The following is a 26686-nucleotide window of genomic DNA, read 5'->3' on the forward strand; positions in this document are numbered from 1 at the left end:
TACCATGAACTACTTTAATAGGTGATAGAAATAGGGCCATGGAAGTCTGATTGTTTTTTTTGAACCATCTCTAGACTGAGTTTGGGACGTGACGTTGAGAAATATTCCAGAAAGCGACAATGATTTACTAAGCCAGGTGGAGTAAATGCTGGAGTAACTCAGTGGGTCAGGCAGCATCTCTGGAGAAAATGGATAGGTGACATTTCGGGTCGTGACCCTTCTTAAGACTGGGGGTGGGGGATACTGGAAGGGAGAAAAGATCAGGACAAATCAGAGCCGGCAACAGATGACCTCAGGCAGGGAGGTTCCCTGATAGGCTCATTGTTGGCTGGGGACGGTGTGATCCCAAGAGGGATGGGTACGACTCGTCCTTGATGATGCTGCTGGCCTTGCCGACGCAATGTGAGGTATAAATGTAGTCGATGGAAGGGAGGTTGGTTTGTGCGATGGCTTGGGCTGCGTCTAGAATTCGCTACAATTTAGTTTAGTTTAGTTTAGTTTAAAGATGCGGTGCGGGAAACAGGCCCTTCTCCCCACCGGGTCCGAGCCAAACAGCGATCCCCGCACATTAACACTATCCTACACACGCAAGGGACAGGTTTTTACATTTACCAAGCCCATAAACCGACAAACCCGGCCGTCTTTGGAGTGGTGGAGGAAACTGAAGATCTCGGAGAAAACCCACGTGGTCACAGGGAGAACGTACAAACTCTGTACAGCCAGCACCCGTAGTCGGGATCGAACCCGGGACTCCGGCGCTGCAAGCGCTGTAAGGCAGCAACATCACCGCTGTGCCACCGTGACCCCCCATGCAATTTCTAGCGGTCTTGGATGGAGCTGTTCCCAAGCCGTCTCATCACTTTAAGTCATTGTAACAATGATGGCCCCTGCACCAGAGCTTCTAACCAGGCTCAAGGAGATCAGTCACATCATGTCTCTGCTCTTAATGTGCTGCCCTCAAATCTTTGGTGCCTCCCCTGTGACTATAACAGGTGCATCAGCCAGGCAGGCAGGGGGTGACATTGTCAGCCACCCACCTTAGATCACCTCCAGGTGAACTTGTTTGACTCCCTGGTGGCAGGCTGCCCAAGGAACGCTGTCCCAGTGAGTTGTCCCTCGTGGACTGGTGGCCCCTTCAGGCTGAAGAACATGCAGTCATCTGTCATACACTCTCCCTGTAAAAATGATCTAAGGGGCTGGCTCAGTCCGCCTAAACCCACCTGATCTCCCGGCTGCTAAACACGTGAATTCCCCCTCCCACTCCCACTGTTCAAGTTGTCGACTTTCATACATCGGCGAGACTAAACGTAGACTGGGCGATCGTTTGGCTGAACACCTCCGCTCAGTCCACCACGACCTACCTGATCGCCTGGTTGCCAAACACTTTAACTCCTTCTCCCATTCCCACACTGACCTTTCTGTCCTGGGCCTCCTCCACTATCAGAGTGTGGACCAGCGCAAATTGGAGGAACAACACCTCATATTTCGCTTGGGCAGCTTACACCCCAGCGGTATGAATCTTGACTTCTCTAACCTCAAGTAACCTTTGCCGTCCCTCTCCCAGTTCTCCGACCAGTCTGGATGTCCTCGTTAACATTTTATCTCACTTTGCTTTGTCGTTAACTTCTCCAATGATCTCCAATGGGCTAACAATGATCTATTCTACATTTTCCTTGATCCCCATCCCCTTTGTCTCAATTTCACGCCTTACAATTCCTTATCTCTGTATCTCCCTCTCCCCTGATTCAGTCTGAAGAAAGGTCTCAACTCCAAAACATCACCCATTCCTTCTCTCCAGAGATGCTGCCTGTCCCGTTGAGTTACTCCAGCACTTTGCATTTATCTAAAGGGCTGGATAGTTGCTCAAAGGGTTGTACGTTTTTAAGAAAAACAGGATCTCACTGTCTTGAGCTGTTGCAAATGCAATGAGTTTACTTCCACGTGGACTACAGCAGATCGGGTGGAGTCTCAACACCACCATTTCAAATAGCAATTGGGGAAGACACATAATGACTGACCTCGTCACAACATGACAGCTTGTTTAAATTCAATTGTTTGAATTGACAACATGGAAGTAAAATGCAAAAGACTGTGCCTTGGTGCACGACAATAATAAACCTAAACTTAAATTGTGTGGGAGAAACTATTCACTGCATGCAAACATTATGACAGTGCATTGAACAGAGGATTGATCTTCACATAAATAGAACAAATAAATAAAACAACACAGGAACAATGTCCAAGCCAAATGTGATACTAAGCTGAACAAATCCCCTCTGCCTGCGTATGATCCTGTGATGGATTCAAGAGAGAGTTACATTTAGCTCTTAGGGTTATCAGAATCAAGGGATATGGGGAGAAAGCAGGAACGATGTACTGATTTCGGAAGATTAGCCATGATCATATTGAATGGCAGTCCTGGCTCGAAGGGCCGAATGGCCTACTCCTGCACCTATTTGCTATGTTTCTATACATATTGCTCTGATCCTTGTCTATCTATGTTCCTACCTAACAACCACTAAAATGGCACTATTGTATCTGTCCCCTCACCACCCCAGGCACCCACCGCTCTCTGCGTGATAAAACCTGCAGTTATGAAATTCATCACGGCTTTGCTATCAACCCAAACTTTTGTACATTGTTATTTAAATTTTTATAGACACAAAATGCTGGAGTAACTCAGCGGGACAGGCAGAATCTCTGGATAGAAGGAATGAGTGACGTTTCGGGTCGAGACACTTCTTCAGATTGAAGAAGGGTCCCAACCCGAAATGTCACCCATTCCTATCCAGAGTTGCTGCCCGTCCCAATGAGTTACTCCAGCATCTGCTGTTCCTCCAAATGCAATTTATTTTTTGTTTTATTCCATTCTATTCTTTTAGCCTCTTACCCCACTTTTCCATTATCAGGCAATAAGATCAAAGGTTCCCCTTTTGCCAAACAAAATTCATAGACAAATTAGACCCATCCCTGGAAGAGGCTTTATTGTAATATGTGATCAATTAACAAAAAGCCAAGAGCTTGCTATTTGGGATATATTTGTAACTCATATAAATCAAATTATTTTGAAAATTAAATTTAATATAATTCCCATTTCTTGTGAAGGGAAGAGTAATTTGTCATTAGGGCGAGGGCACGGTGGCCACACAAGAGATTAGTATACAAACTTAAAGCACACGGCATTGGGGGTTCAGTATTGATGTGGATAGAGAACTGGCTGGCAAACAGGAAGCAAAGAGTAGGAGTAAACGGGTCCTTTTCACAATGGCAGGCAGTGACTAGTGGGGTACTGCAAGGCTCAGTGCTGGGAACCCAGCTATTTACAATATATATTAATGATCTGGATGAGGGAATTGAAGGCAATATCTCCAAGTTTGCGGATGACACTAAGCTAAGGCAGTGAAGAAAGCGAATGGTATGTTAGCTTTCATAGCAAAAGGATTTGAGTATAGGAGCAGGGAGTTTCTACTGCAGTTGTACAGGGTCTTGGTGAGACCACACCTGGAGTATTGCGTACAGTTTTGGTCTCCAAATCTGAGGAAGGGCATTATTGCCATAGAGGGAGTGCAGAGAAGGTTCACCAGACTGATTCCTGGGATGTCAGGACTGTCTTATGAAGAAAGACTGGATAGACTTGGTTTATACTCTCTAGAATTTAGGAGATTGAGAGGGGATCTTATAGAAACTTACAAAATTCTTAAGGGGTTGGACAGGCTAGATGCAGGAAGATTGCTCCCGATGTTGGGGAAGTCCAGGACAAGGGGTCACAGCTTAAGGATAAGGGGGAAATCCTTTAAAACCGAGATGAGAAGAACTTTTTTCACACAGAGAGTGGTGAATCTCTGGAACTCTCTGCCACAGAGGGTAGTCGAGGCCAGTTCATTGGCTATATTTAAGAGGGAGTTAGATGTGGCCCTTGTGGCTAAGGGGATCAGAGGGTATGGAGAGAAGGCAGGTACGGGATACTGAGTTGGATGATCAGCCATGATCATATTGAATGGCGGTGCAGGCTCGAAGGGCCGAATGGCCTACTCCTGCACCTAATTTCTATGTTTCTATGTTTCTATGTAATGTTGCTGCCTTGTAGCACCAGAGACCCCGTTTCAATCCTGACTACGGGTGCTTGTCTGTATGGAGTTTGTACCTTCTCCTCGTGTCCTGCGTGGGTTTTTGCTCCGGGTGCTTCGCTCTCCTCCCACACTCCAAAGACGTACACATTTGTAGGCTAATTGGCTTGGTATAATTGTAAATTGCCCTTAGTGTGCGTAGGATAGTGTTAGTGCGCGGGGATCGCTGTTTGGCGCGGACTCTGTGGGCCGGCGGGCCTGTTTCCGCGCTGCATCTCGAAACTAAAATATTAAACGGAACTAAAAACAATGTGGCTCAAAGTCCACACAACTCGTGTCATTTATATGTGTCAATTGCCTGCCAATTGGCCGAGCGTCTGACAACTTGACTGAGATAAGATTTAATTTTCTATAATTTCCCTTCCCTTCACCTGATTACGAATGAATGAAAGTCACACCGTATTTTGTTAGTTCGTTTAAGTCTCCAGTCGGAGATGAATCTGTAACCATGACAACATGAATGTCCTTACTCTACCACAATAGTATTTCTGGTCTTCTGCTGCTGCCCACAACTATAAATAGATTTATGAAACACAGTCAACAACCTGGCTTCAAGGGATTGCTTTCCTGAAGTCAAAGTGAAGCTCAATGTTAAGACAAAGAAGGAGCACATTACTCATTTTCTGACCTATACTGCCTCTACTCTGGAGTTAGGCACCAAATGCTGGGGTAACTCAGCGGGAACAGGTAGCATCTCTGAAGAGGCGACAAGTCAGAGGAGAGAGAGAGTCTAGAGATATGGAAGGGTAAGGAGTGAAAATACAGATCAAAGCAGATGACAGCAAGGAAATGTAGAATGGTTCATATTTAACCTGGAGTGTAGAACAGCAAAGAACTAGGATGGAGGAGGGACAGAGAGAGAGGGAAAAAGCAAGGGTTACTTGAAGTTAGAGAAATCAATATTCATACTGGGAGTTGTAAGCTGGGTTGTAAGCATCTGTATTATTCTGCCGGATACTAAAGGGAGTGCCCATAACTGAGTTGGCTCCGCACTAAGACCAGGAGTTAATTTTTCAAGAATATGTCCGCTTTAGTCTTTGCCAAAGGTCAGGAGAAACTTCAGTCAATCGTGTTAAATGGGTTTCCACCAAACATCAGTTCAGATCAGGCAACACCGGAGTAAGGGAACCTTCAAAACACATCACTTGCCAAACTCTGGGGACCTTTTAAGGTCATAAGGTCATAAGGGGTAGGAGTAGAATTAGGCTATTCGGCCCATCAAGTCTACTCCGCCATTCAATCATGGCTGATCTATCTCTCCCTCCAAACCCCATTCTCCCGTCTTCTCCCCATGACCTGTGACACCCGCACAAATCAAGAACTTATCCCAAAATGTATGTTAAGATCATGCCACATCTGACAAAACATCTTTAAATCCTGAATACTGTTTTGAGGGCAGTTATTTATATATTTAACAACTTACAAATAAGATGTGCATGTAACATGCAAACCATGCCTGTTAACTCCATAAACTTAAACAAAGATGCTGCGTACCTGGGTACTGTGATGATTCAGGTAATGTTGGTTCCTCTGTTCCTACTGCAGTACTGCTGCCTGTAACACAGTGAGAAGATCTCAAATCAGTTGCATAGCATGCAAACTCCTTCTGGGGCCAATGTTTGTTGTTAAACCATACAGTTATTTCTTTCGTCTTCCCTTCGCAATCTGATTCACTAAGTATTTTGATTGTTATCGGCCTGTCCCACTTACGCGTCTTTTCAAATGTTCAACATGTTGAGAATCCAGCGGCGACCAGAACAAGGTACGACTCTTTGGGCGACTACTCACGACCATACAGGCTTCACCCAGTGACATGTCGCCAGGGTGTCGCCTGTATGGTCGTGAGTAGTCTCCTCAGTCGCCCAGAGAGACACAGCATCTTTCTGGTCACCGCTGGATTTTCAACATGTTGAACATTTTCGGCGACCTGCAATGACCTATAACGGGTGCTGGCAGTCGCCAAAAAAGTCGCGTAAGTGGGACTAAAAATGCTGGAGTAACTCAGCGGGACAAGCAGCATCCCTAGATGGAAGGAATGGGTAATATTTTGGTTCGATACCAGTCTGAAGAAGATCACCCATTCCCTCTCTCCAGAGATGCTGCCTGTCCCGCTGAGTTACTCCAGCATTTTGTGTATACCGTTGGTGTAAACCAGCAACTGTAGTGCCTTTCTACACATTTTGATGCTAGGTCCCCATTACCACAATGAGGAAAGGGGGTTCAAGGTTATCTATGAGTACATGTTAAGGATAATCAGTGAATTCTGGGTTTTTGTGCACTGTTATATTATCGGTGGTTAATTCAATACCCGCATCAGATTTGAGTGACTCAGCTCATATGCTGAAACAAAGACTAAGTGGGGTTACTCAGCATCTCTGGAGAAAAGTAATAGGTGACATTTCGGGTCGAGACCCTTCTTTGAATTCTCGACCCAAAATGTCACCCATTCCTTTTCTCCAGAAATGCTGTGTCAGTATGAATATTGACTTCTCTAACTTCAAGTAACCCTTGCATTCCCCTCTATCTCCATCCATCCCCATTCCCAGTTCTCCGACCAGCCTGACGGTCTCCCTGGCTACATTTTATCTCTGTTTGCTTCGTTGTCACCTTCTCCTAACTAACAATGATCTATTCTACATTTACCTTGAACCCCATCTCTTTTGATGTCTCGTTTCCACACCTTACCCTTCCTTATCTCATGTGTCTCCCTCTCCCCTGACTCTGAAGAATGTCTGAAGAAGGGTCTAGACCCGAAACGTCACCACGTCGTTCGTCCAGAGATGCTGCCTGTCCCGCTGAGTTACTCCAGCTTTTTGTGTCTATCTTTGCTTTAAACCTCCATCTGCAGTTCCTTCCCACAGTATGTTAGTGGGTTAGTAAAAAGTGTGGGGGGGTCAATTAACAAGGAGGGGTGGGAGTGGAGATTTTTTGCAAATTAAACACCATTTTCTTGAACTATCACTGGCATCAGTTAACCTACTGAATTAGAAGTAAAAAGATAATAGCAAGAAAGATGTTTCTTTGAAATCCTGCATATTTGGTTAATTCCCTGCTTAATTTTTGATGCACAATGACAGTAACAATATTTCCAATTTTCTGCATGCGTGTGTTTGTAACCACGATGCCAGTAAATCCCAGTAAAATAAATCTGCGTTTCAAAGAAGTCAGTGAGCTACAAGGACAAGATGCATTGGAACATTTTCCCTGAGACTGCACAGTCTCTTTGAATTGTCAGTAATCTATTTGAAGAATTTTGAAGCAGTCCCTTTGTTTCTGCACCTTAAGCTAGAAAGAATTGGTCCCAGATTTACAGCAAGCTGGCCCTTTCCTCCCCCAATCTGTACGTTGCAAAAATGCATTCCTTCAAAATAAATATTTGTTGAACATACAATTGCTCAGCTACGAATTATGGCTATGTAAAGCTGAAGCAATTCCAGAGTGGCAAGGTGGCGCAGAGTAATGCCCCTGTCCCACTTAGGAAACCTGAACGGAAACCTCTGGACACTTTGCACCCCACCCAAGGTTTCCGTGCGGTTCCCGGAGGTTCTTGTCAGTCTCCCTAATGGTCGAATGTGGTTTCCGCTTCTTCTATGTTCCAGCGATTATTTCAAAAACTTCAAAACCGGCCGCGACTAAAAATAGGTTGCCGTTTTAAAAATCGTTAATTTTTTAGTCGAAGCCGGTTGCGATGCTAGTTGAAGGTGGTTGCCGGAGGTTGCAGGTAGTGGAAGGTAAGACCTTCCGGTTTGTAGGTTAATTGGTCTAGTTAGTATAAATGTAAAATTGTCCCTGGTGTGTGTAGGACAGTGTTAGTGAGCGGAGATCGCTGGTCGGTGCAGACTCGGTGGAATTGTTTAGTTTAGTTTAGTTTAGAAATACACCAGTGGGCCGAAGGGCCTCCTTCCGTACTGTATCTCTAAACTAAACTAAACTATTCCACCTTAAACTGCCTCATCCACTGGCTCTGGCTGCCGTGCTGTACTGCTGTCGGCTGCCAGCAAACCCGCCAGCCAAGCTATACCTTCAGAACCATAGCACTGAATCCATCTCAGTCTGTGCCACGCCGCATTTCACAGATGAGGAGAGATTCCTACCCCACAGCAGGGAAACTGCAACAAAATGCAAGCAGTTGGCAACTTATCTGCAGTCCGGGTTGCAGACCCAAAGTTATGACTGGAGGAGAACCAGCCAGGTTTATTTTCTTTAATCTAAACCTCACCCTCTCCTCACACTTTGCCTGAGATGACAGACATAGACAATAGATAATAGACAATATGTGCAGGAGTAGGCCATTCGGCCCTTCGAGCCAGCTGGCTGATCATCCACAATCAGTACCTCGTTCCTGCCTTCTCCCCATATCCCCTGACTCCGCTATCTTTAAGAGCCCTATCTAGCTCTCTCTTGAATAGATACACCAAAACATACAACTTGGGATTGTTGGTGTTTATGTTGCGGGCATGAATAGAGAGTGGAATAGGAGGAATAGGAATACTTTATTGTCTCATCATGTGACTAAGCACAGTGAGATTCTTTGCTTGTATACACAATGTATACCGATAGCAGCCACCTACGGCACTGACAAAGTTACAAAGCACACCGGCACCCCCACCACAGCGGTTCCCCCACACCGGGTCCTCCAGGGCTGAGATTACTTCAGCAAAAGCAATTTAGAGGGAATATATAAAAACAAATAATAATAGCACACACACACACACACACACACACACACACACACACACACACACACACACACACACACACACACACACACACTAATTATATATATATATATGTACCAATAATAATAGTATGAAGGCAAAGGGGCTGCTGAGGACAAAGGGGGGCCCGAGAACAAAGGAGGGGATCTGGTGTGGTGGTGGGGGGGATGTCAAGAACTGAGGGGGGTGGAGAGGGGGACCATTGGTGGCAAAAGAAGGGGCACTTTGTAACTTTGTCGGTGCCCTTTACCTGGTGACTCTTTGTATACCTAGGTGTGCAAAATAAAGCATCTCACTGCGCTTGTCACATGTGACAATAAAAGCATCTCATCTTATCTCATCTCAAAACAATGCCCCCAAGTCCATGTGGTTCAGAGCTTATTTGGGGGTGTAGTGTTTAGTAGTCTAATGGGTGTTGGGAAGAAGCTGCTCCTGAACCTGAACATTACAGTTTTCACAGGCCTGGCATGTAGGGTTGCCATCTTTCTCACTCCTAAATAAGGAACAAAATGTCAAAATAAGGGACAAATTCCCGGAGGCAATTCATTGACCGACTCGGCCGTGCCTGAGTGAATGATGAGTGAATGATGGCCCGGGTGCTGGACAGCACACAAAGCCAAGCCAGCCGGCCAGCTGAGGAGTTTTGGCCCGGGCGCCGGACCTTGCGTGGGACATCGCGCGCAATGTCCATCACTCCATCCAACTCATGAACCGATGATCGGCTATGAGGAGGAGTGGTGGTGTCAGCTGTAAGTGAAGGTCCAAAGGTTGGACAGCTGGCCAGACTGCCGACCAACGAGGTGCTGCTGCTGCTGCACTCCATGGGCTGCACTACGTCGGGACGGGTGAGGCGGGGCCAGACGCGGCGCTCTGACCCGACAGTCCCCTCGACCCGAGTAGTAGCAGTCAAATACGGGACAAGGGCGGTCCCGTATGGGACAAACCAATTTAGCCCAATATACGGGATGTCCCGGCTAATACGGGACAGTTGGCAACCCTACTGGCAATGGGTGATTGCTGGAAGCACAATGCAGAAAAGTAATAGAGATGCGACTATTTTGTCTGGGTTAATTAAACGCTGTGCTCCGGACTGATCTCAACCGATTTAACAATATCTTCAGGGCCACGTTACTTCTGGAGTTTTGACACAAAAGCGAAGATAGACTCAAAAAGCTGGAGTAACTCAGTGGGCCAGGCAGCATCTCTGGAGAGAAGGAATGGGTGACGTTTTGGGTCAAGACCCTTCTTCAGACTGAATGGGTGACGTTTCGGATCGAGACCCTTCTCTCCAGAGATGCTGCCTGTCCCACCGAGTTACTCCAGCATTTATCCGTGTTTAAACCAGCATCTGCAGTTTCTTCCTACACACTTCTGGAGGTTTGTTCTGTAAAGACTGTGTTTTATTGAAAACAAAATCTTTCCACTTGGAAAGCAGAATTTGTCATTGATAGTCAGGTCAGAAATCTGAAAGACACATTTTGCCATGGCTGCTAAATAGCACAAGTAAGACTCGTTGCAGCTGGTCTAATTCACCAATGCGTTTTCAGTTTATGGGCTTCATGGCCACAACAAACCTAGTGGTCTCTATCTTTGTGGCTGTTTTTTATAATTCTATCAAGCGGCAGCTAATATTCCTAAGACAGACACAAAAAGCTGGAGCAACTCAGCGGGTCAGGCGACATCTCTGGAAAAGGGTAATTGGTGACGTTTCGGGTCAAAACGCCTCTTCAGACTGAGAGTCAGGGGAAAGGGGAATGAGAGATGTAGATGGCACTTAGGAGAAATGAATGCAAAAATCACCGATAATCACGAAAATGTGGGGAATAAAACAGGCCATTGTTGGTTTGTGGCATAGGTGACAAGGAGTAAACAGAGGAACAGGATGACAATAAAACTAGTAGGTCGACTAGGGTGGGGGAGGTATGGAGAGAGAGGGGATGCAAGGATTACTTGGAACTGTAGAAATCAATATTCATACCACTGGGGTGGGTGTAAGCTGCCCAAGTGAAATACTCAGAACTGCTGTAGCTTTGGGAGCAACAACAGCAGCAGCAGGAGGAGATTAGCAAGAGATACGACTGATTGGCTCTAGCCCAATTGCTGGGAAAACAGCTGAAAACTGAGGAATTTGGTTTGTAAATTGGTAAATCAGGCAATTTATCAGTCAATTTAAGTAAGACTGCTACGCAAAACACTGCAGAGGGAGAGACGAAAGAAGGAGATGTCAGGCAAGCTGATTCAGTGTGATGCTTGCAGTATGTGGGAGGTCAAGGACACCGCTGGTGCCTCTGGCTGCTACAAATGCGAAAAGTGCATCCAGGTAGAGCTCCTGAAGGGCCGTGTTGGGGAACTGGAGAAGCAAGTGGATGACCTCCGGTTCGTCCGAGAAACGGAGTCGTTCCTCGACAAGTCCTACAGTACGATTGTTACACCTAAGGTACTGGAAGAGAGAAGGTGGGAGACAGTGAGAACGGGAGGGAAGCATGGAATGCCAACGTCCCCGGGTGTTGTACCTCTTGTGAACAGGTTCACCCACTTAGAAGCTGTCGGGACAGAAGAGGTGTTTACACTGGGCGGCGGACTGGCTTGTGATGCGAATAGGGCTGTTGAGCCAAAACCAAAAAGGCCTAAGGCAGGCAACGCCATTGTAGTAGGAGACTCCATTGTGAGAGGTACGGACAGGGATTTCTGCGGCAACAGACGGGATGCGAGGATGGTGTGCTGCCTTCCTGGTGCCAGGATCCAGGATGTCACGGACAGAGTGCAGAAAATCCTCAAGGGCGAAGGTGAACATCCGGAAGTGGTAGTGCATGTCGGCACAAACGATGTCGGAAAGAAGGGGATGAATATTCTGCAGCGTGACTTTAGAGAGCTCGGAAAAATGCTGAAAAGCAGGACCTCCAGGGTTGTTATCTCCGGTTTGCTTCCAGTTCCTCGTGCTGGCGAGAGCAGGAACAGGGAGATACGGGACCTGAACGTGTGGCTGAGGAACTGGTGCACGGGGCAGGGATTTAGATTCTTAGATCACTGGGATCTGTTTTGGGGTAAGGGGGAACTGTACAAAAGGGACGGATTGCATCTTAACAGGTGTGGGACCAGCATTCTGGCAGGCAGGTTTGCCACTGCTACACGGGTGGTTTTAAACTGAATAAGGGGGGTGGGGTGTTGAATGGGCTAGTGGAGGATGGAGTTAAAGGGAAAGGGTTTCTTAAATGTGTGAGCGTAGAGACAGAGGGGTGTAAAATGAGGGTAGAAGCAATAGGTAGCAAGGTGAAAAGTAAAAGTGGCAGGCCGGAAAATCCAGGGCAAAAATCAAAAAGGGCCACTTTTCAACAAAATTGTATAAGGGGTAAGAGTGTTGTAAAAACAAGCCTGAAGGCTTTGTGTCTCAATGCAAGGAGCATTCGTAATAAGGTGGATGAGTTGAATGTGCAGATAGCTATTAATGACTATGATATAGTTGGGATCACGGAGACATGGCTCCAGGGTGACCAAGGCTGGGAGCTGAACATCCAGGGATATTCAATATTCAGGAGGGATAGAGAGAAAGGAAAAGGAGGTGGGGTAGCGTTGCTGATTAGAGAGGAGATTAACGCAATGGAAAGGAAGGACATTAGTTTGCAGGATGTGGAATCGGTATGGGTAGAGCTGCGAAACACTAAGGGGCAGAAAACGCTGGTGGGTGTTGTGTACAGGCCACCTAACAGTAGTAGTGAAGTTGGAGATGGTATCAAACAGGAAATTAGAAATGCGTGCGACAAAGGCAAAACCGTTATAATGGGTGACTTCAATCTACATATAGATTGGGTGAATCAAATTGGCAGGGGTGCTGAGGAAGAGGATTTTTTGGAATGTATGCGGGATAGTTATCTAAATCAACATGTAGAGGAACCAACGAGAGAGCAGGCTATTTTAGACTGGGTATTGAGTAATGAGGAAGGGTTAGTTAGCAGTCTTGTTGTACGTGCCCCCTTGGGCAAGAGTGACCATAATATGGTTGAGTTCTTCATTAGGATGGAGAGTGACATTGTTAATTCAGAAACAATGGTTCTGAACTTAAAGAAAGGTAACTTTGAGGGTATGAGACGTGAATTGGCCAAGATTGACTGGCAATTAATTCTAAAAGGGTTGACGGTGGATATGCAATGGAAGACATTTAAAGACTGCATGGATGAACTACAAAAATTGTTCATCCCAGTTTGGCAAAAGAATAAATCAGGGAAGGTAGTGCATCCTTGGATAACAAGGGAAATCAGGGATAGTTTCAAAGCGAAGGATGATGCGTACAAATTAGCCAGAAAAAGCAGCATACCGGAGGACTGGGAGAAATTCAGAGACCAGCAGAGGAGGACAAAGGGCTTAATTAGGAAAGGAAAAATAGATTATGAAAGAAAACTGGCAGGGAACATAAAAACTGATTGCAAAAGTTTTTATAGATATGCGAAAAGAAAGAGATTAGTTAAAACAAATGTAGGTCCCTTGCAGTCAGAAACGGGTGAGTTGATCATGGGGAACAAGGATATGGCGGACCAATTGAATAACTACTTTGGTTCCGTCATCACTAAGGAAGACATAAATAATCTGCCGGAAATAGCAGGGGACCGCGGGTCAAAGGAGTTGGAGGAATTGAGTGAAATCCAGGTTAGCCGGGAAGTGGTGTTGGGTAAATTGAATGGATTAAAGGCCGATAAATCCCCAGGGCCAGATAGGCTGCATCCCAGAGTACTTAAGGAAGTAGCTCCAGAAATAGTGGATGCATTAGTAATAATCTTTCAAAACTCTTTAGATTCTGGAGTAGTTCCTGAGGATTGGCGGGTAGCAAACGTAACCCCACTTTTTAAGAAGGGAGGGAGAGAGAAAACGGGGAATTACAGACCAGCTAGTCTAACATCGGTAGTGGGGAAACTTCTAGAGTCAGTTATTAAAGATGGGATAGCAGCACATTTGGAAAGTGGTGAAATCATTGGACAAAGTCAGCATGGATTTACAAAAGGTAAATCATGTGTGACGAATCTTATAGAATTTTTCGAGGATGTAACTAGTAGCGTGGATAGGGGAGAACCAGTGGATGTGGTGTATCTGGACTTCCAGAAGGCTTTCGACAAGGTCCCACATAAGAGATTAGTTTACAAACTTAAAGCACACGGCATTGAGGGTTCAGTATTGATGTGGATAGAGAACTGGCTGGCAAACAGGAAGCAAAGGGTAGGAGTAAACGGGTCCTTTTCACAATGGCAGGCAGTGACTCGTGGGGTACCGCAAGGCTCAGTGCTGGGACCCCAGCTATTTACAATATATATTAATGATCTGGATGAGGGAATTGAAGGCAATATCTCCAAGTTTGCGGATGACACTAAGCTGGGGGGCAGTGTTAGCTGTGAGGAGGATGCTAGGAGACTGCAAGGTGACTTGGATAGGCTGGGTGAGTGGGCAAATGTTTGGCAGATGCAGTATAATGTGGATCAATGTGAGGTTATCCATTTTGGTGGCAAAAACAGGAAAGCAGACTATTATCTAAATGGTGGCCGACTAGGAAAAGGGGAGATGCAGCGAGACCTGGGTGTCATGGTACACCAGTCATTGAAAGTGGGCATGCAGGTGCAGCAGGCAGTGAAGAAAACGAATGGTATGTTAGCTTTCATAGCAAAAGGATTTGAGTATAGGAGCAGGGAGGTTCTACTGCAGTTGTACAGGGTCTTGGTGAGACCACACCTGGAGTATTGCGTACAGTTTTGGTCTCCAAATCTGAGGAAGGACATTATTGCCATAGAGGGAGTGCAGAGAAGGTTCACCAGACTGATTCCTGGGATGTCAGGACTGTCTTATGAAGAAAGACTGGATAGACTTGGTTTATACTCTCTAGAATTTAGGAGATTGAGAGGGGATCTTATAGAAACTTACAAAATTCTTAAGGGGTTGGACAGGCTAGATGCAGGAAGATTGCTCCCGATGTTGGGGAAGTCCAGGACAAGGGGTCACAGCTTAAGGATAAGGGGGAAATCCTTTAAAACCGAGATGAGAAGAACTTTTTTCACACAGAGAGTGGTGAATCTCTGGAACTCCCTGCCACAGAGGGCTGTCGAGGCCAGTTCATTGGCTATATTTAAAAGGGAGTTAGATGTGGCCCTGGTGGCTAAGGGGATCAGAGGGTATGGAGAGAAGGCAGGTACGGGATACTGAGTTGGATGATCAGCCATGATCATATTGAATGGCGGTGCAGGCTCGAAGGGCCGAATGGCCTACTCCTGCACCTAATTTCTATGTTTCTATGTTTCTATGAGATGCTGTTCCTCCAAATTACGTTTGGCCTCACTCTGACAATGGAGGAGGCCGAGCACAGAAAAGTCAGTGTAGGAATGTGATGAGTTAAAGTGTTTGGCAAACGGGAGATCACATAGGCTCAGGCAGACTGAGGGAATATTCCTCTATGAGTTTAGCAACTGATCAAAATGAGTTCCCCCATTGTTCATAAGTTCATAAGTGATAGGAGCAGAATTAGGCCAGTCGGCCCATCAAGTCTACTCCGCCATTCAACCATGGCTGATCTATCCTTCCCTCCTAACCCCATTCTCCTACCTTCTCCGCATAACCCCTGACACCCTTATTCATCGTGTGAATTCAAAATCATTTGGACTGCATGCTTTTGCTACATGCTAATATTAATCTGTGTGGCTGGCAAGCCTGTACCAAATGATTCTCAGTGGAATCAGTCTGAAGAAGGGTTTCGGCCTGAAACATTGCCTATTTCCTTCACTCCATAGATGCTGCTGCACCCGCTGAGTTTCACCAGCATTTTTGTCTACCAAATGATTCTCGTTCAGTTCAAGGTTTTTATTTATTCTTCCAAAGCAGTGATGCAGTTTCCAATGAAGATGAGTGAATACCAATGAATTAGTCCTAATTAACAGTAGGAAGGAGTTGAAAAGATAAACTGGATATTAGATGGATGATAGATATTATGTTTTAGTGATTCTTGGCTCATTAATCACGTAACATAACGGAAATGAATGAGGAAGGTTAGTGATGGTGTTAGGAGGATGATTTATGCACCTGTAAAGTCGAAGCCATCACCTGTTCCACTGTGGCAGTTTCCAAAGTCTTCATCACACTCGTCTGTTTCCACTGTTGGAGCCGCCGTTGGCACTACAATAGAAAGATCAATGTATTAAAGATCTGAAAACCTCAATTAGACACAAAATGCTGGAGTAACTCAGAGGGACAGGCAGCATCTCTGGAGGGAAGGAATGGGAGATCCTTCTCCTTTTCGACCCGAAACATCACCCATTCCTTCTCTCCAGAGCTGTTTTACATTTTTCAGTCAACAAATTAAGAATGGGGAGTGGCTGGGGAATGGTGTCTGCTGGGCTGCACTTACATTATACTAGTTCAGACACAAAATGCTGAAGAGTTTGTGTCTCAATTCCATGCTTCTATTAAGCGTCTCGCTGTCGATATATTAACCCACTGGATCAGGAATCAAATCTAAAATCATCCTGTTCGGTGCGTGTTACTGGGTAACTCAATCAGCATCAGTGAAGTCTGCTGATTACTTTTAACCATAACGGCCGCTACTCAGATTAAACGAGAGTCTTTGGTCAATGCTCTGCAGGCACACTCATTTTCACTGATCAGGATCAAGAAAGCAGCATTGGGAAAAATATCATGACTGAAAAATATCATGCACTGTTTAAAGAAGAATTGGTTTAAAAGACTGTTCACGCTAGCAGTTAGCTTTGATTGCTGAGTGTTAAATTGTACCTGCCTATTGAAACGTCTGAAATATACCAGTATGATATACTGGGGAGGCATGGGGCAGCATGGTGGAGCAGCGGTATAGTTGCTGCCTTACAGCGCTTACAGCGCCAGAGACCCGGGTTCGATCCCGAGCACGGGTGCTGTCTGTACGGAGTTTGTGCGATCACAGCGTGACCTGCGTGGGTTTTCTCCGAGATCTTCGGTTTCCTCCCACACTCCAAAGACGTACAGGTGTGTGGGGTTAATTGGCTTGGTATAAATGTGGAATAAGTGTAGAATCTCCCGAGTGTGTGTGAGAAAGTGTTAATGTGCGGGGTTCACTGGTCGGCGCGGACTCGGTGGGCCGAAGGGCCTGTTTCCACGCTGTATCTCTAAACTGAACTAAACCGTACAAATTGCATCTACAGCTTGTGGAGAAAAACAAAACTCAGGTATTGTTATTCTAGCTGTCAATACTTCCTGCCACACAATTTTAAAACAATAAAACAACAGGTCAGAAGCTGACCGTAGACATCCTTTCGACGTGCCTTTTATAGACTAATGCAGCCACCGTGATTGATAGGTTCACACAGTTGTTGTAGCTGTTGTTAAACCTGCAGGGTTTTTTAACCGATATTTTCTATACTATTCTTCCAAGCTGATATCAGAACACACTCCTACGTGAGCTGGGTCTGTACTACCTTCGCTCACTACACTGAGCTTTGCTTCACTGGGATCATTGTGTAATCCAAGACCCTGGAGGATCCTTTTTCTTTGGCAGCCTACTGGAGTGAGACAGTGTCAGAGAGTTTTAGTTGCAACACGTTCTACTGGGGAAGTAGTGTGACAGTCACCCAGACACAGTTCACTGGCCTATTTAATGAGCACATTAACATTGGCAATTATGAAAAGATTAAAACAGTAAAGCATCAGTATGATTGCAGTGCATTCACTCCCAACTCTTTATCATCTGGCTTCTTGAAAACAAAAATCTGCCCTATATATTTGGCATTTAGTTTTTTTAGTTTCAGAGATTCAGCGCGGAAACAGGCCCACCGAATCCACATTGACCAGTGATCCCCGCACACTAAAGGGCCTGTCCCACTTAGGTGACTCTTAAAGTGACTGCCAGGGACCAGTTTTAATGGAATTAACCTACGACACCTGGCGACAACCTACGACAACACCTACGACAACCTATCACAGCAAATATTGTCGCCACTGTCGCCAAACATTTTTCAACATGTTGAAAATTTTGCGGCAGTCGCCTGTCGTCGCCCAAAAAATCGCCTAAGTGGGACAGGCCCTTAACACTATCACACGCGCACTCGGGAGAGTTTTACATTTATACCAAGCCGATTAACCGACAAACCTGTACGTCTTTGGAGTGTGGGAGGAAACTGAAGATCTCGGAGAAAACCCACGCAGGTCACGGGTAGAACGTAAAAGTCCGTACAGGCAAGCACCTGTAGTCGGGATGGAACCCGGGACTCTGGCGCTGTAAGCGCTATAAGGCAGCAACTCTACCGCTGCGCCACCGTGCTGCCAGAGTTTGGGAGCTTGGGGAGTCTCCATTTTAATTTTGGTTTGATTGAAGCTGATTTTAAGATTAGCATTGGGAGTTAAACTTTTAAATGTCACCAAACGTTACCAAATAGTGTCTGCGCACTATTTCAAACTAGATTTGTAAGGGGAAACTTGATGTCACCAGGACAACACAATTTCCCCTCCTGACAGGACAATTCGGGACATGTACATGAATCGACCATCTTTGAAGGGGCAGAGAAGAGTGATCTCACTGTTATATGGTGTCTTGGTGTGAACAGGCCCAGAAACAGATCTAATCTCTTTTTAGGAGTTCCTGGTGGAAGCAGGGAGCACTCCTAAGAGAACTGAAGAGCTTCTGCATAGAATTTCAGGGCGGCACGGTGGTGCAGCGGTAGAGTTGCTGCCTTACAGTGACCGCCGAGCCGTAGACCCGGGTTTGATCCCAACTACGGGTGCTGTCTGTACAGAGTTTATACCTTCTCCCCGTGACCGAGTGGGTTTTTTCCGAGTTCTTCTGTTTCCTCCTACGCTCCAAAGACGTACCGGTTTGTAGGTTAGTTGGCTTGGTGTAAGTGTAAATTGTCCCTTGTGTGTGTGTGGAAATAGTGCATGTGTGCGGGGATCGGGCGGTCGGTGTGGACTCGGTGGGCCGAAGGGCTTGTTTCCGTGCTGTATCTCTAAACTAAACTAAACTAAAGTTCATAACATAGAAACAAGCACTTTGGCCCAACTGATCCATGCTGACCTTTTTAAACCACAGCATCTCATGTCAGATTTGGAGAATTTGCATTAGATTATCATGTTGTCACTTAACAATATTGGAGGAGGAATACAGAACAAATATCGGTATGTTTTTGCTGCTTCTATTGAGAAGGGTAAATTAAATTTGTGAGTCACAAATACTTTTCCGTGGCTAAATTCATTGACAGTAAGCAGTCTAATGGGATGAGATCACATTGTTATTTTAACGTGGCCATTAATCTGTTTGCTTCAAGTCCATTATTGTCAAAATAGTCTTGAAAAAATAACATGTTTTTTTATGTTAAATGTAATTTTATCCCATAAGTAACATCATGCTCTGAGTAACTGGTGGTAAAATTCTCATTTGCTATCGGTAAATAGATATTTTTATATTGGTATAAACTGGATCATGTTCTGTACTAGTCTTACTGCTGTAAATTATTGTGGTATTAAAAGTCACAAATGGTTTATATCTAAGCCAGATGTTGGTTTTCAAGTGTCCTTTAATCTATTTATAAGGTTGCTCACAAGCACTTTTCTAATCGTTAATATAAATCTAGCGAAATACATTTCCTCTTGACAAACCATAGGTGCCTTGTCACGGGTGAATGAAGACGGCAGACTGCAAATCTTCAGTCCTTATTGACACTCAATAGCCAGTTAATACAGATTTAACAGTTAGTGGAAGTTTTGATTTCAGGTGTCTCATCCTATAAACATCGAAAATAGGTGCAGGAGGAGGCCATTCGGCCCTTCGAGCCAGCACCACCATTCATTGTGATCATGGCTGATCGTCCCCAATCAATAACCCGTGCCTGCCTTCTCCCCATATCCCTTAATTCCACCAGCCCCTAGAGCTCTATCTAACTCTCTCTTAAATCCATCCAGTGATTTGGCCTCCACTGCCCTCTGTGGCAGGAAATTCCACAAATTCACAACTCTCTGGGTGAAAACGTTTTTTCTCACCTCAGTCTTATATGGCCTCCTCTTTATTTTAAGACTGTGGCCCCTGGTTCTAGACTCGCCCAACATTGGGAACATTTTTCCTGCATCTAGCTTGTCCAGTCCTTTTATAATTTTATATGTTTCTATAAGATATCCCCTCATCCTTCTAAACTCCAGTGAATACAAGCCTAGTCTTTTCAATCTTTCCTCATATGACAGTCCCGCCATCCCAAGGATCAATCTCGTCAACCTACGCTGCACTGCCTCAATCACAAGGATGTCCTTCCTCAAATTAGGAGACCATAACTGTACACAATACACCAGATGTGGTCTCACCAGAGCCCAATACAACTGCAGAATAACCTCTTTACTCCTATACTGAAATCCTCTTGTTATGAAGGCCAACATTCCATTAGCTTTCTTCACTGCCTGCTGTACCTGCACGCCAACGTTAAGTGACCGGTGTACAAGGACACCCAGCTATCGCTGTATCTCCCCCTTACCTAACCTAACCCCATTGAGATAATAATCTGCCCCCTTTTTTTTGCCGCCAAATTGGATAACCTGTTTCATTCTTCCACCTCACCAGCAGGGCTATTGTTGTGGATAGATACACTTGGGTGGCACGGTGGGACAGCAGTAGAGTTGCTGCCTTACAGCGCTTACAGTGCCAGAGACCCCGGTTCGATCCTGGCTATGGGTGCCGCCTATACGGAGTTTGTACTTTCTCCCCGTGACCTGCGTGGGTTTTCTCCGAGAACTTTGGTTTACTCCCACACTCCAAAGACGTACAGGGTTTGTAAGTTAATTGGCTTGGTAGAAGTGTAAAAGTTGTCCCTAGTATGTGTAGGATAGTGTCAATGTGCAGGGATCACTGGTCGGCGCGGACTCGGTGGGCCGAAGGGCCTGTTTCCGTGCTGTATCTCTAAACTAAATTAAACTAAACTAAACTGAACAACAAAGCCACAGATTATTTTAAAAGACCCCGTACCTTCAATGTCACATCCCAGTAACTCCATCCGTAGTCCCAACCCAGCAGGTGATGCCCGTTCGGGGTAGATACGGATGTACCTTGTCAAAAGTGGTTCAAATTTCCGAACTTCTGGTGTATCATAGTTTGTATTTCCTTCAAATATCTGGACAGTTTAGAAAAAAAACCAAATCAGATATTAGTTGAATGTGCTAACAGAAATGCACGGCACAGATAAAATATGCACGCTCCTCAAATTAGTTTTTATTTTTTGTCATCACACAACTGTTTGCCAATAGCGAGCAAATTTTAGGGTCTGAAGAAGGGTCTCGACCCGAAACGTCGCCGATTCCTTCGCTCCATGGATGCTGCCTCACCCGCTGAGTTTCTCCGGCATTTTTGTCTACCAACGATTTTTCCAGCGTCTGAAGATCTTTCTTAAAAATGTTAGTGTCACGTCGTTGAGGTCCTTTACATGTCATGCAGCAGGTCATGGCTCAGGAAATGTTCCATAGTCTGGAGGTCCCGTCCGCACTGGCAGTCTGCCGCATCTTCCGTATATCCCCACTTCAGTATGTTCGATTTGCTCCTCCGCATGCCTGTCCGCAGTCTGTTGAGACCTCGCCAGGTTATCCGTACTTGGTTGGAACCTGGTCGGAGTTTCTCAGAGGGATTCGACTGCTCAAATTAGTTGCATCATATGCAATATATTTTCATGACCCAGTAGCATTTCCAGCCAAACCCTCCCCCCCAAAATAAAATTACAGTGGAAACCTAACTGTGGAATTATGACAATGAATATAGGAATGCATAATCAATTAGCAGAGCTATTTGAAATTTATCATTGGTTTTCCCACTGAGGGTAAAATCTAAAATAAACAAACAATACTGTTTCACCATGAATGGACTAGTCATGCATCATGCTGTAGTTTTTTTTCCTTTGGTAGTTCTTGAAAAAGGACTGCACCTCTGGGTGCTACTGAAGATCATTTAAAAAAATCACATCTTTAACATATCTCCAATCTTTTTTTTATAATAATATTTTTATTCGAAGCATGTACATGTCATAATAAAAACACATCTTGTATATCAATCACACCTTGCTAATAGATAGGAATCCAACTATCAAAATAATAGTGGTCCTCATTTATCAATTGTACATTAACTCTGCTTCTATTTGGGGTTTTTTTTTATAGATAGAAAGTGAGAAGGAAAAAAAAGGCACAATAAAAAAGAATGGAGTAATTTACCGATAATACAACTTTGGAGATAGGTCCGTAGATTATAAAACATATTTATTAATCTAATACATATCTCCAATCTTAATATTTTTATATTTAATATTTAATATTTTAATCTTAATAATAATTGGGGTAATATCTTAATATTTACTCCAAAGACATATGTATTCCTAAATGTACTCCAAAGATGTACAGGGATGTAGGTAAAAAGGTTTAGTGTGTAAATTGTCCCCAGTGTGTGTAGGATAGTGTTAATGTGCGGGGATCGCTGGTCGGTGCGGACTCGGTGGGCCGAAGGGCCTGTTTCCGCGCTGTATCTCTAAACTAATATCCCAACAATTTAGCTGGACATGATTCAGGTTTCAGTTGATAAGTGCCAAACAAAGTTATCTGTGCCAACAGTGGCCACTGCAGACAGGAGTTAAACTATTAAACATAATAACCAAAGCATTGATCACATGGATGCTACATGTTCAATGCCTTGTGCCAATTCCCCGTACAAAATAAATGTGTGCAAAGTGTACTAATCGGCATCTCAATTTACGGAAACATGCTGTGATTTAAGAAAGTGCCACAAGAATTTTACCACACAAAGTTCATCCCCATTTAATTGCGACAAATGCAAATAGTCACATCAGTGTATTGTATTCTACTTTCAAGATTAATTCCACTTAAGTCAACTGAAGGTAATGTAGACTGATATGTTTCCACAAAGCTGTACTTCAAAATCATCAAAATCATGGAATCCAACCAGCTATGGGCAGAAAATGTGTTGGTTGTGTTTGAACGGACCCGAGCAGACGATTTTTCGCAGAAGGATGTGGTATTAAGAACGTTTCAATGAAATTTGTGTGTGTGAACTACAATCGTTCTTTTCCAATCTTTTTCAAACTTCTCCTGCCCACCGACACTCTGGATTGTCCATTGGCAATTAATGGAGTGAAGTCCATGGGCGAAGCTGTGTAAGAAGTTAAACCGATCACACGAGTTAAAAAAGCACTGCACCTACTCCGTATGGATGTCACCCAAAATAAATGGTGTCATGCTGCTTAAAATCTGAGACTAGGACTCTGCCTTTACATGAAAGTGTTCAGCAAACCTTCTGGACTTGTTTACAATCCAGTAGCACAAACATTTTTATTCAAACTGCAATGTGCTTGGCCAAATGCACAATGCAAGTAAGATGCAAATATTTTGGAGCTTGTCTGTTTGCTAAACAAAGGTTGTCCAGATTTTCGTCTACGCGCTGGATCCTTGCATTTTAATAGATTTGGAATTTGCCTGCTTGTCACACACAGATCCTTCGGAAGCGCATTTGCATTTTAAGCGCACTTCACAAAGGCTAAATGCTCATTCTGCATGGTATCAATGGCCGGCAGCAAGGAAATCAGTGTCTTATGTGTTCTGACTGGGAGGAAAGAATAGAAAGTATTAATTAAATAAATGAAGTGGAAATCGCCTTTGAGTTACAAACGTGCCAAATGTGACAACAGAATCTTGGCATAGTGCTGTTTATGTGCATGGGTTCTTTTGTGCTGCAGCACTTGAGACATTAATTTTAGTGACAGCATCATGGCCAGAGCTGAACTCGGAGGTCTTGCTCCCTTTAAAAAAAAAAAAATATTCACGTCTAAAGCTGCGATCACAGTCTACTTGCCTTGGGCTTCGGGCTGCCAGGACTTGTTATCAACTTCCAGTCCGATCCGTTTGTGCTGTACCCGAGTTTGAACTTCCTCATGTAGACTTTATTATCCCTCTGCTTCACACCTTGGATGACCAGGCTCCGCACCTCCTTCTCCATTCCCAGGTCTACCTGAATCCACTCGTTATTGTATGGCCGATGGACTGGCTGCAGCGCCCAACCTTGGCGACTGGTGAGAAGGCGGGCATGTTCGGGACCCCAATATCGGTCCATGGATGATGAGGCTGTGATCTGGTTATCAGTGATGAGTCCAGATACCATTCCTAGCATTCCAGAACAGGGGTAATCTACAGATCAACAAGTTAACGGCCATTAGTGAAGAATGAGGTAATGTTTTTTTATTTATCACGAAGATGCATTTACAATGATCAGGCAAACAATCTATTGGTTGCACTGTGGAATTAAAACAAATCTGAACAGAACAAAAAGCAATGCATTTGAGTTAAAGCTCTAATGGTAAATACATGGATGACACATTTTCCTGTTCAGTTCTACGGCATGGTATTACTTTCTAATCACTTACTTGAAGACTGTCTCACTTTCCCGATTTACTCACAAACTATCCCGAGTTTTCCCCGGAGAATTACGGTAATAGCCGTCCAAAGGTACTCGGGGCTATTTATTTTAACTCGTGGACATTTTTCAACATGTTGAAAAAACGTCCCGACTTACCTGATGCCCCGAGTTCCTGCGGCTGGCATTACGAGCCGCTACGAAACATCTACGGACTCCTACGGACTCGCTACCGACATTGCTCGACATTCCCCGAGTTCGAATCAAGGGAAAAACTCGGGAGAGTTCGTGAGTAACTCGGCAAAGTGGGACAGGGCCTTTAGTATTAACAATCGGGTTTTAGACACAAAATGCTGGAGTAACTCAACGGGACAGGTAGCATCTCTGGATAGAAGGAATCGGTGACATTTCAGGTCGAGACCATTCTTCAGACCCGAAACGTCACCCATTCCTTCTCTCCAGAGATGCTGCCTGTCCCGCTGAGTCACTCTAGCATTTTGTGTCTATCTTCAGTGTCAACCAGCATCTGCAGTTCCTTCCTCCACATTACTTCTTCAGACTGTGAGTCTGGTGTGAGTCAGGGGATCGAGTTCTGTTTTCAAACCAAACACTGTGGATGTGGGTAGGAATTACTTATGCCAAATATATGATAACATTAGTTCTTGTTTTAATTTCTCAGTTTACTTGGCTAAAGCGTAATCCTGATATTTTTCCCATCTGCGGAGATTATCTGAGAAATAGGAAGTATATATTTAACATTGAACAGAGCAATTCGCTAAGATTCCGATTGGCTAGTGGCAACGATAAATTCTCTGCACCGATGAGTTATTTTGAAAGTAGAATGCAAATGAAATCGATATCTAATCTACTGCAGAAGTGCAAGGCATCTGGGGGAAAAAAAAAGGGCTCTCAAAAGAGATTCCTATACAGGCCCTGGCCTCTGTCGCCAGGAGCGGCACGGTGGTGCAGCGGTAGAGTTGCTGCCTTACAGCACTTGCAGCGCTGGTGACCCGGGTTCGATCCCGACTACAGGTGCTGTCTGTAACAGAGTTTGTACGTTCTCCCCGTGACTTGCATGGGTTTTCTCCGAGATCTTCGGTTTCCTCCCACACTCCAAAGACGTACAGGCTTGTAGGTTGATTGGCTTGGTATAAGTGTGAATTGTAAGTTGTCCCTAGTGCGTGTGTGGGATAGTGTTAATGTGCGGGGATCGCTGGCCGGTTGCGGACGCGGTGGGTCGAAGGGCCTGTTTCCCCACTGTAGCTATAAACTAAACTAAACTAAATCTCAAACATTAGCAGGTTTGCGGCACATCCTGTCAAACTTGGGGTTGCTGATTGAAGTGCACTTTATTAAATTTTGAGTACTGCGACAACATTTCATTACGAGAAGAGCTACATTTACATCTGCAGCTGTTTAAGTCATTAATCATGATGGATTTTACAAGATAAATGGTAGCTCATTATTAATGAATTATACCTTGGCTCTTCTGTATGCACATTTAAAATATATATACTGTTACATTAAATATATGCCCATCCATGAAAACATAGGATTTAGTAATAGGCCATTTGGCCTAACTAGTCCATGACAGTCTTTATGATCTGTTTGCCCATGCTCCCATTTTTCCTCATCTATACATATCAGTATCACACTCTATACCCTCCTTCATATAGTTGTCTTGCATTCCTTTAAATGTATCTATATTATTTGATTCAATGACTCCCTGAAGTAGTGAGTTCCACATTGTCTCCACTCATCTGACATGAACACTGCTGCACTGGTGAGTAAGGCAAGGCAGTGCTTTTACCACCTCAGGCAGCTGAGGAAATTCAGAGTCTCTCTGAGGATCCTTCAATCCTTCTACTCTGGGGCTGTAGAAATCATCCTGTCCGGAAACCTCTCGATCTGGTTTGGGAACAGCTCTGCCCAGGACAGGAAGGCTCTGCAGAGAGTAGTTTGTTCGGCCGAATGCACTATGGGAACTACACTACTCACCCCCCTGCAGGACCTATACACCAGGAGGTGCAGATCCAGAGCCAGCAAGATAATGAAGGACCCCTACCACCCCAGCAACGGACTGTTCCAGCTGCTACGGTCAGGCAAACGCCTCCGCTGTCATGCTGTGAAAACAAAGAGGATGAGACGGAGTTTCTTCCCACAGGCCATCAGGACTGTAAACTCTTATCTCACCAGGGACTAATTTACTGTTGTGTCTTTTTTTTAAATGTAAATGCTGGTTCTGTTCGGTTCTGTTGTTTTGCACAATCCCGCAGGCATTGCCACTTTCATTTCACTGCACATCTTGTATGTGTATGTGACAAATAAAGTTGACTTGACTTGCTTCGACTTCTTGGTGACTACTGTATAACAAGGGCCTCTGGTTTTTCTCTTTCACTCCACCCGAGTCTTTCACAATGTTAAAGAGATCTATTTGGTTACCTTTC

At 44.7% G+C, this 26686-nt stretch overlaps 1 protein-coding gene across 2 annotated transcripts in view; it reads right to left on the reverse strand.

Annotated features, from left to right (window-relative positions):
• The window catches only part of nrp1 (neuropilin 1), a 265706-nt gene that overhangs the window by 41436 nt on the left and 197584 nt on the right, over positions 1 to 26686 (reverse strand). The window contains exons 10-13 of one of the 2 annotated variants that reach the window (XM_033042001.1): positions 23682 to 24013; positions 20805 to 20949; positions 15917 to 15988; positions 5622 to 5681 (exon numbers count right to left, since the gene is read on the reverse strand). In XM_033042001.1, coding sequence (XP_032897892.1) covers positions 5622 to 5681; positions 15917 to 15988; positions 20805 to 20949; positions 23682 to 24013 — 609 coding nt within the window. Of the gene's footprint in view, positions 1 to 5621; positions 5682 to 15895; positions 15989 to 20804; positions 20950 to 23681; positions 24014 to 26686 lie in introns of both variants that reach the window. The other variant, XM_033041992.1, reaches the window with a different exon arrangement.

Source organism: Amblyraja radiata, chromosome 2 (genome assembly GCF_010909765.2).
Source record: "Amblyraja radiata isolate CabotCenter1 chromosome 2, sAmbRad1.1.pri, whole genome shotgun sequence".
Lineage (NCBI taxonomy): Eukaryota > Metazoa > Chordata > Chondrichthyes > Rajiformes > Rajidae > Amblyraja > Amblyraja radiata.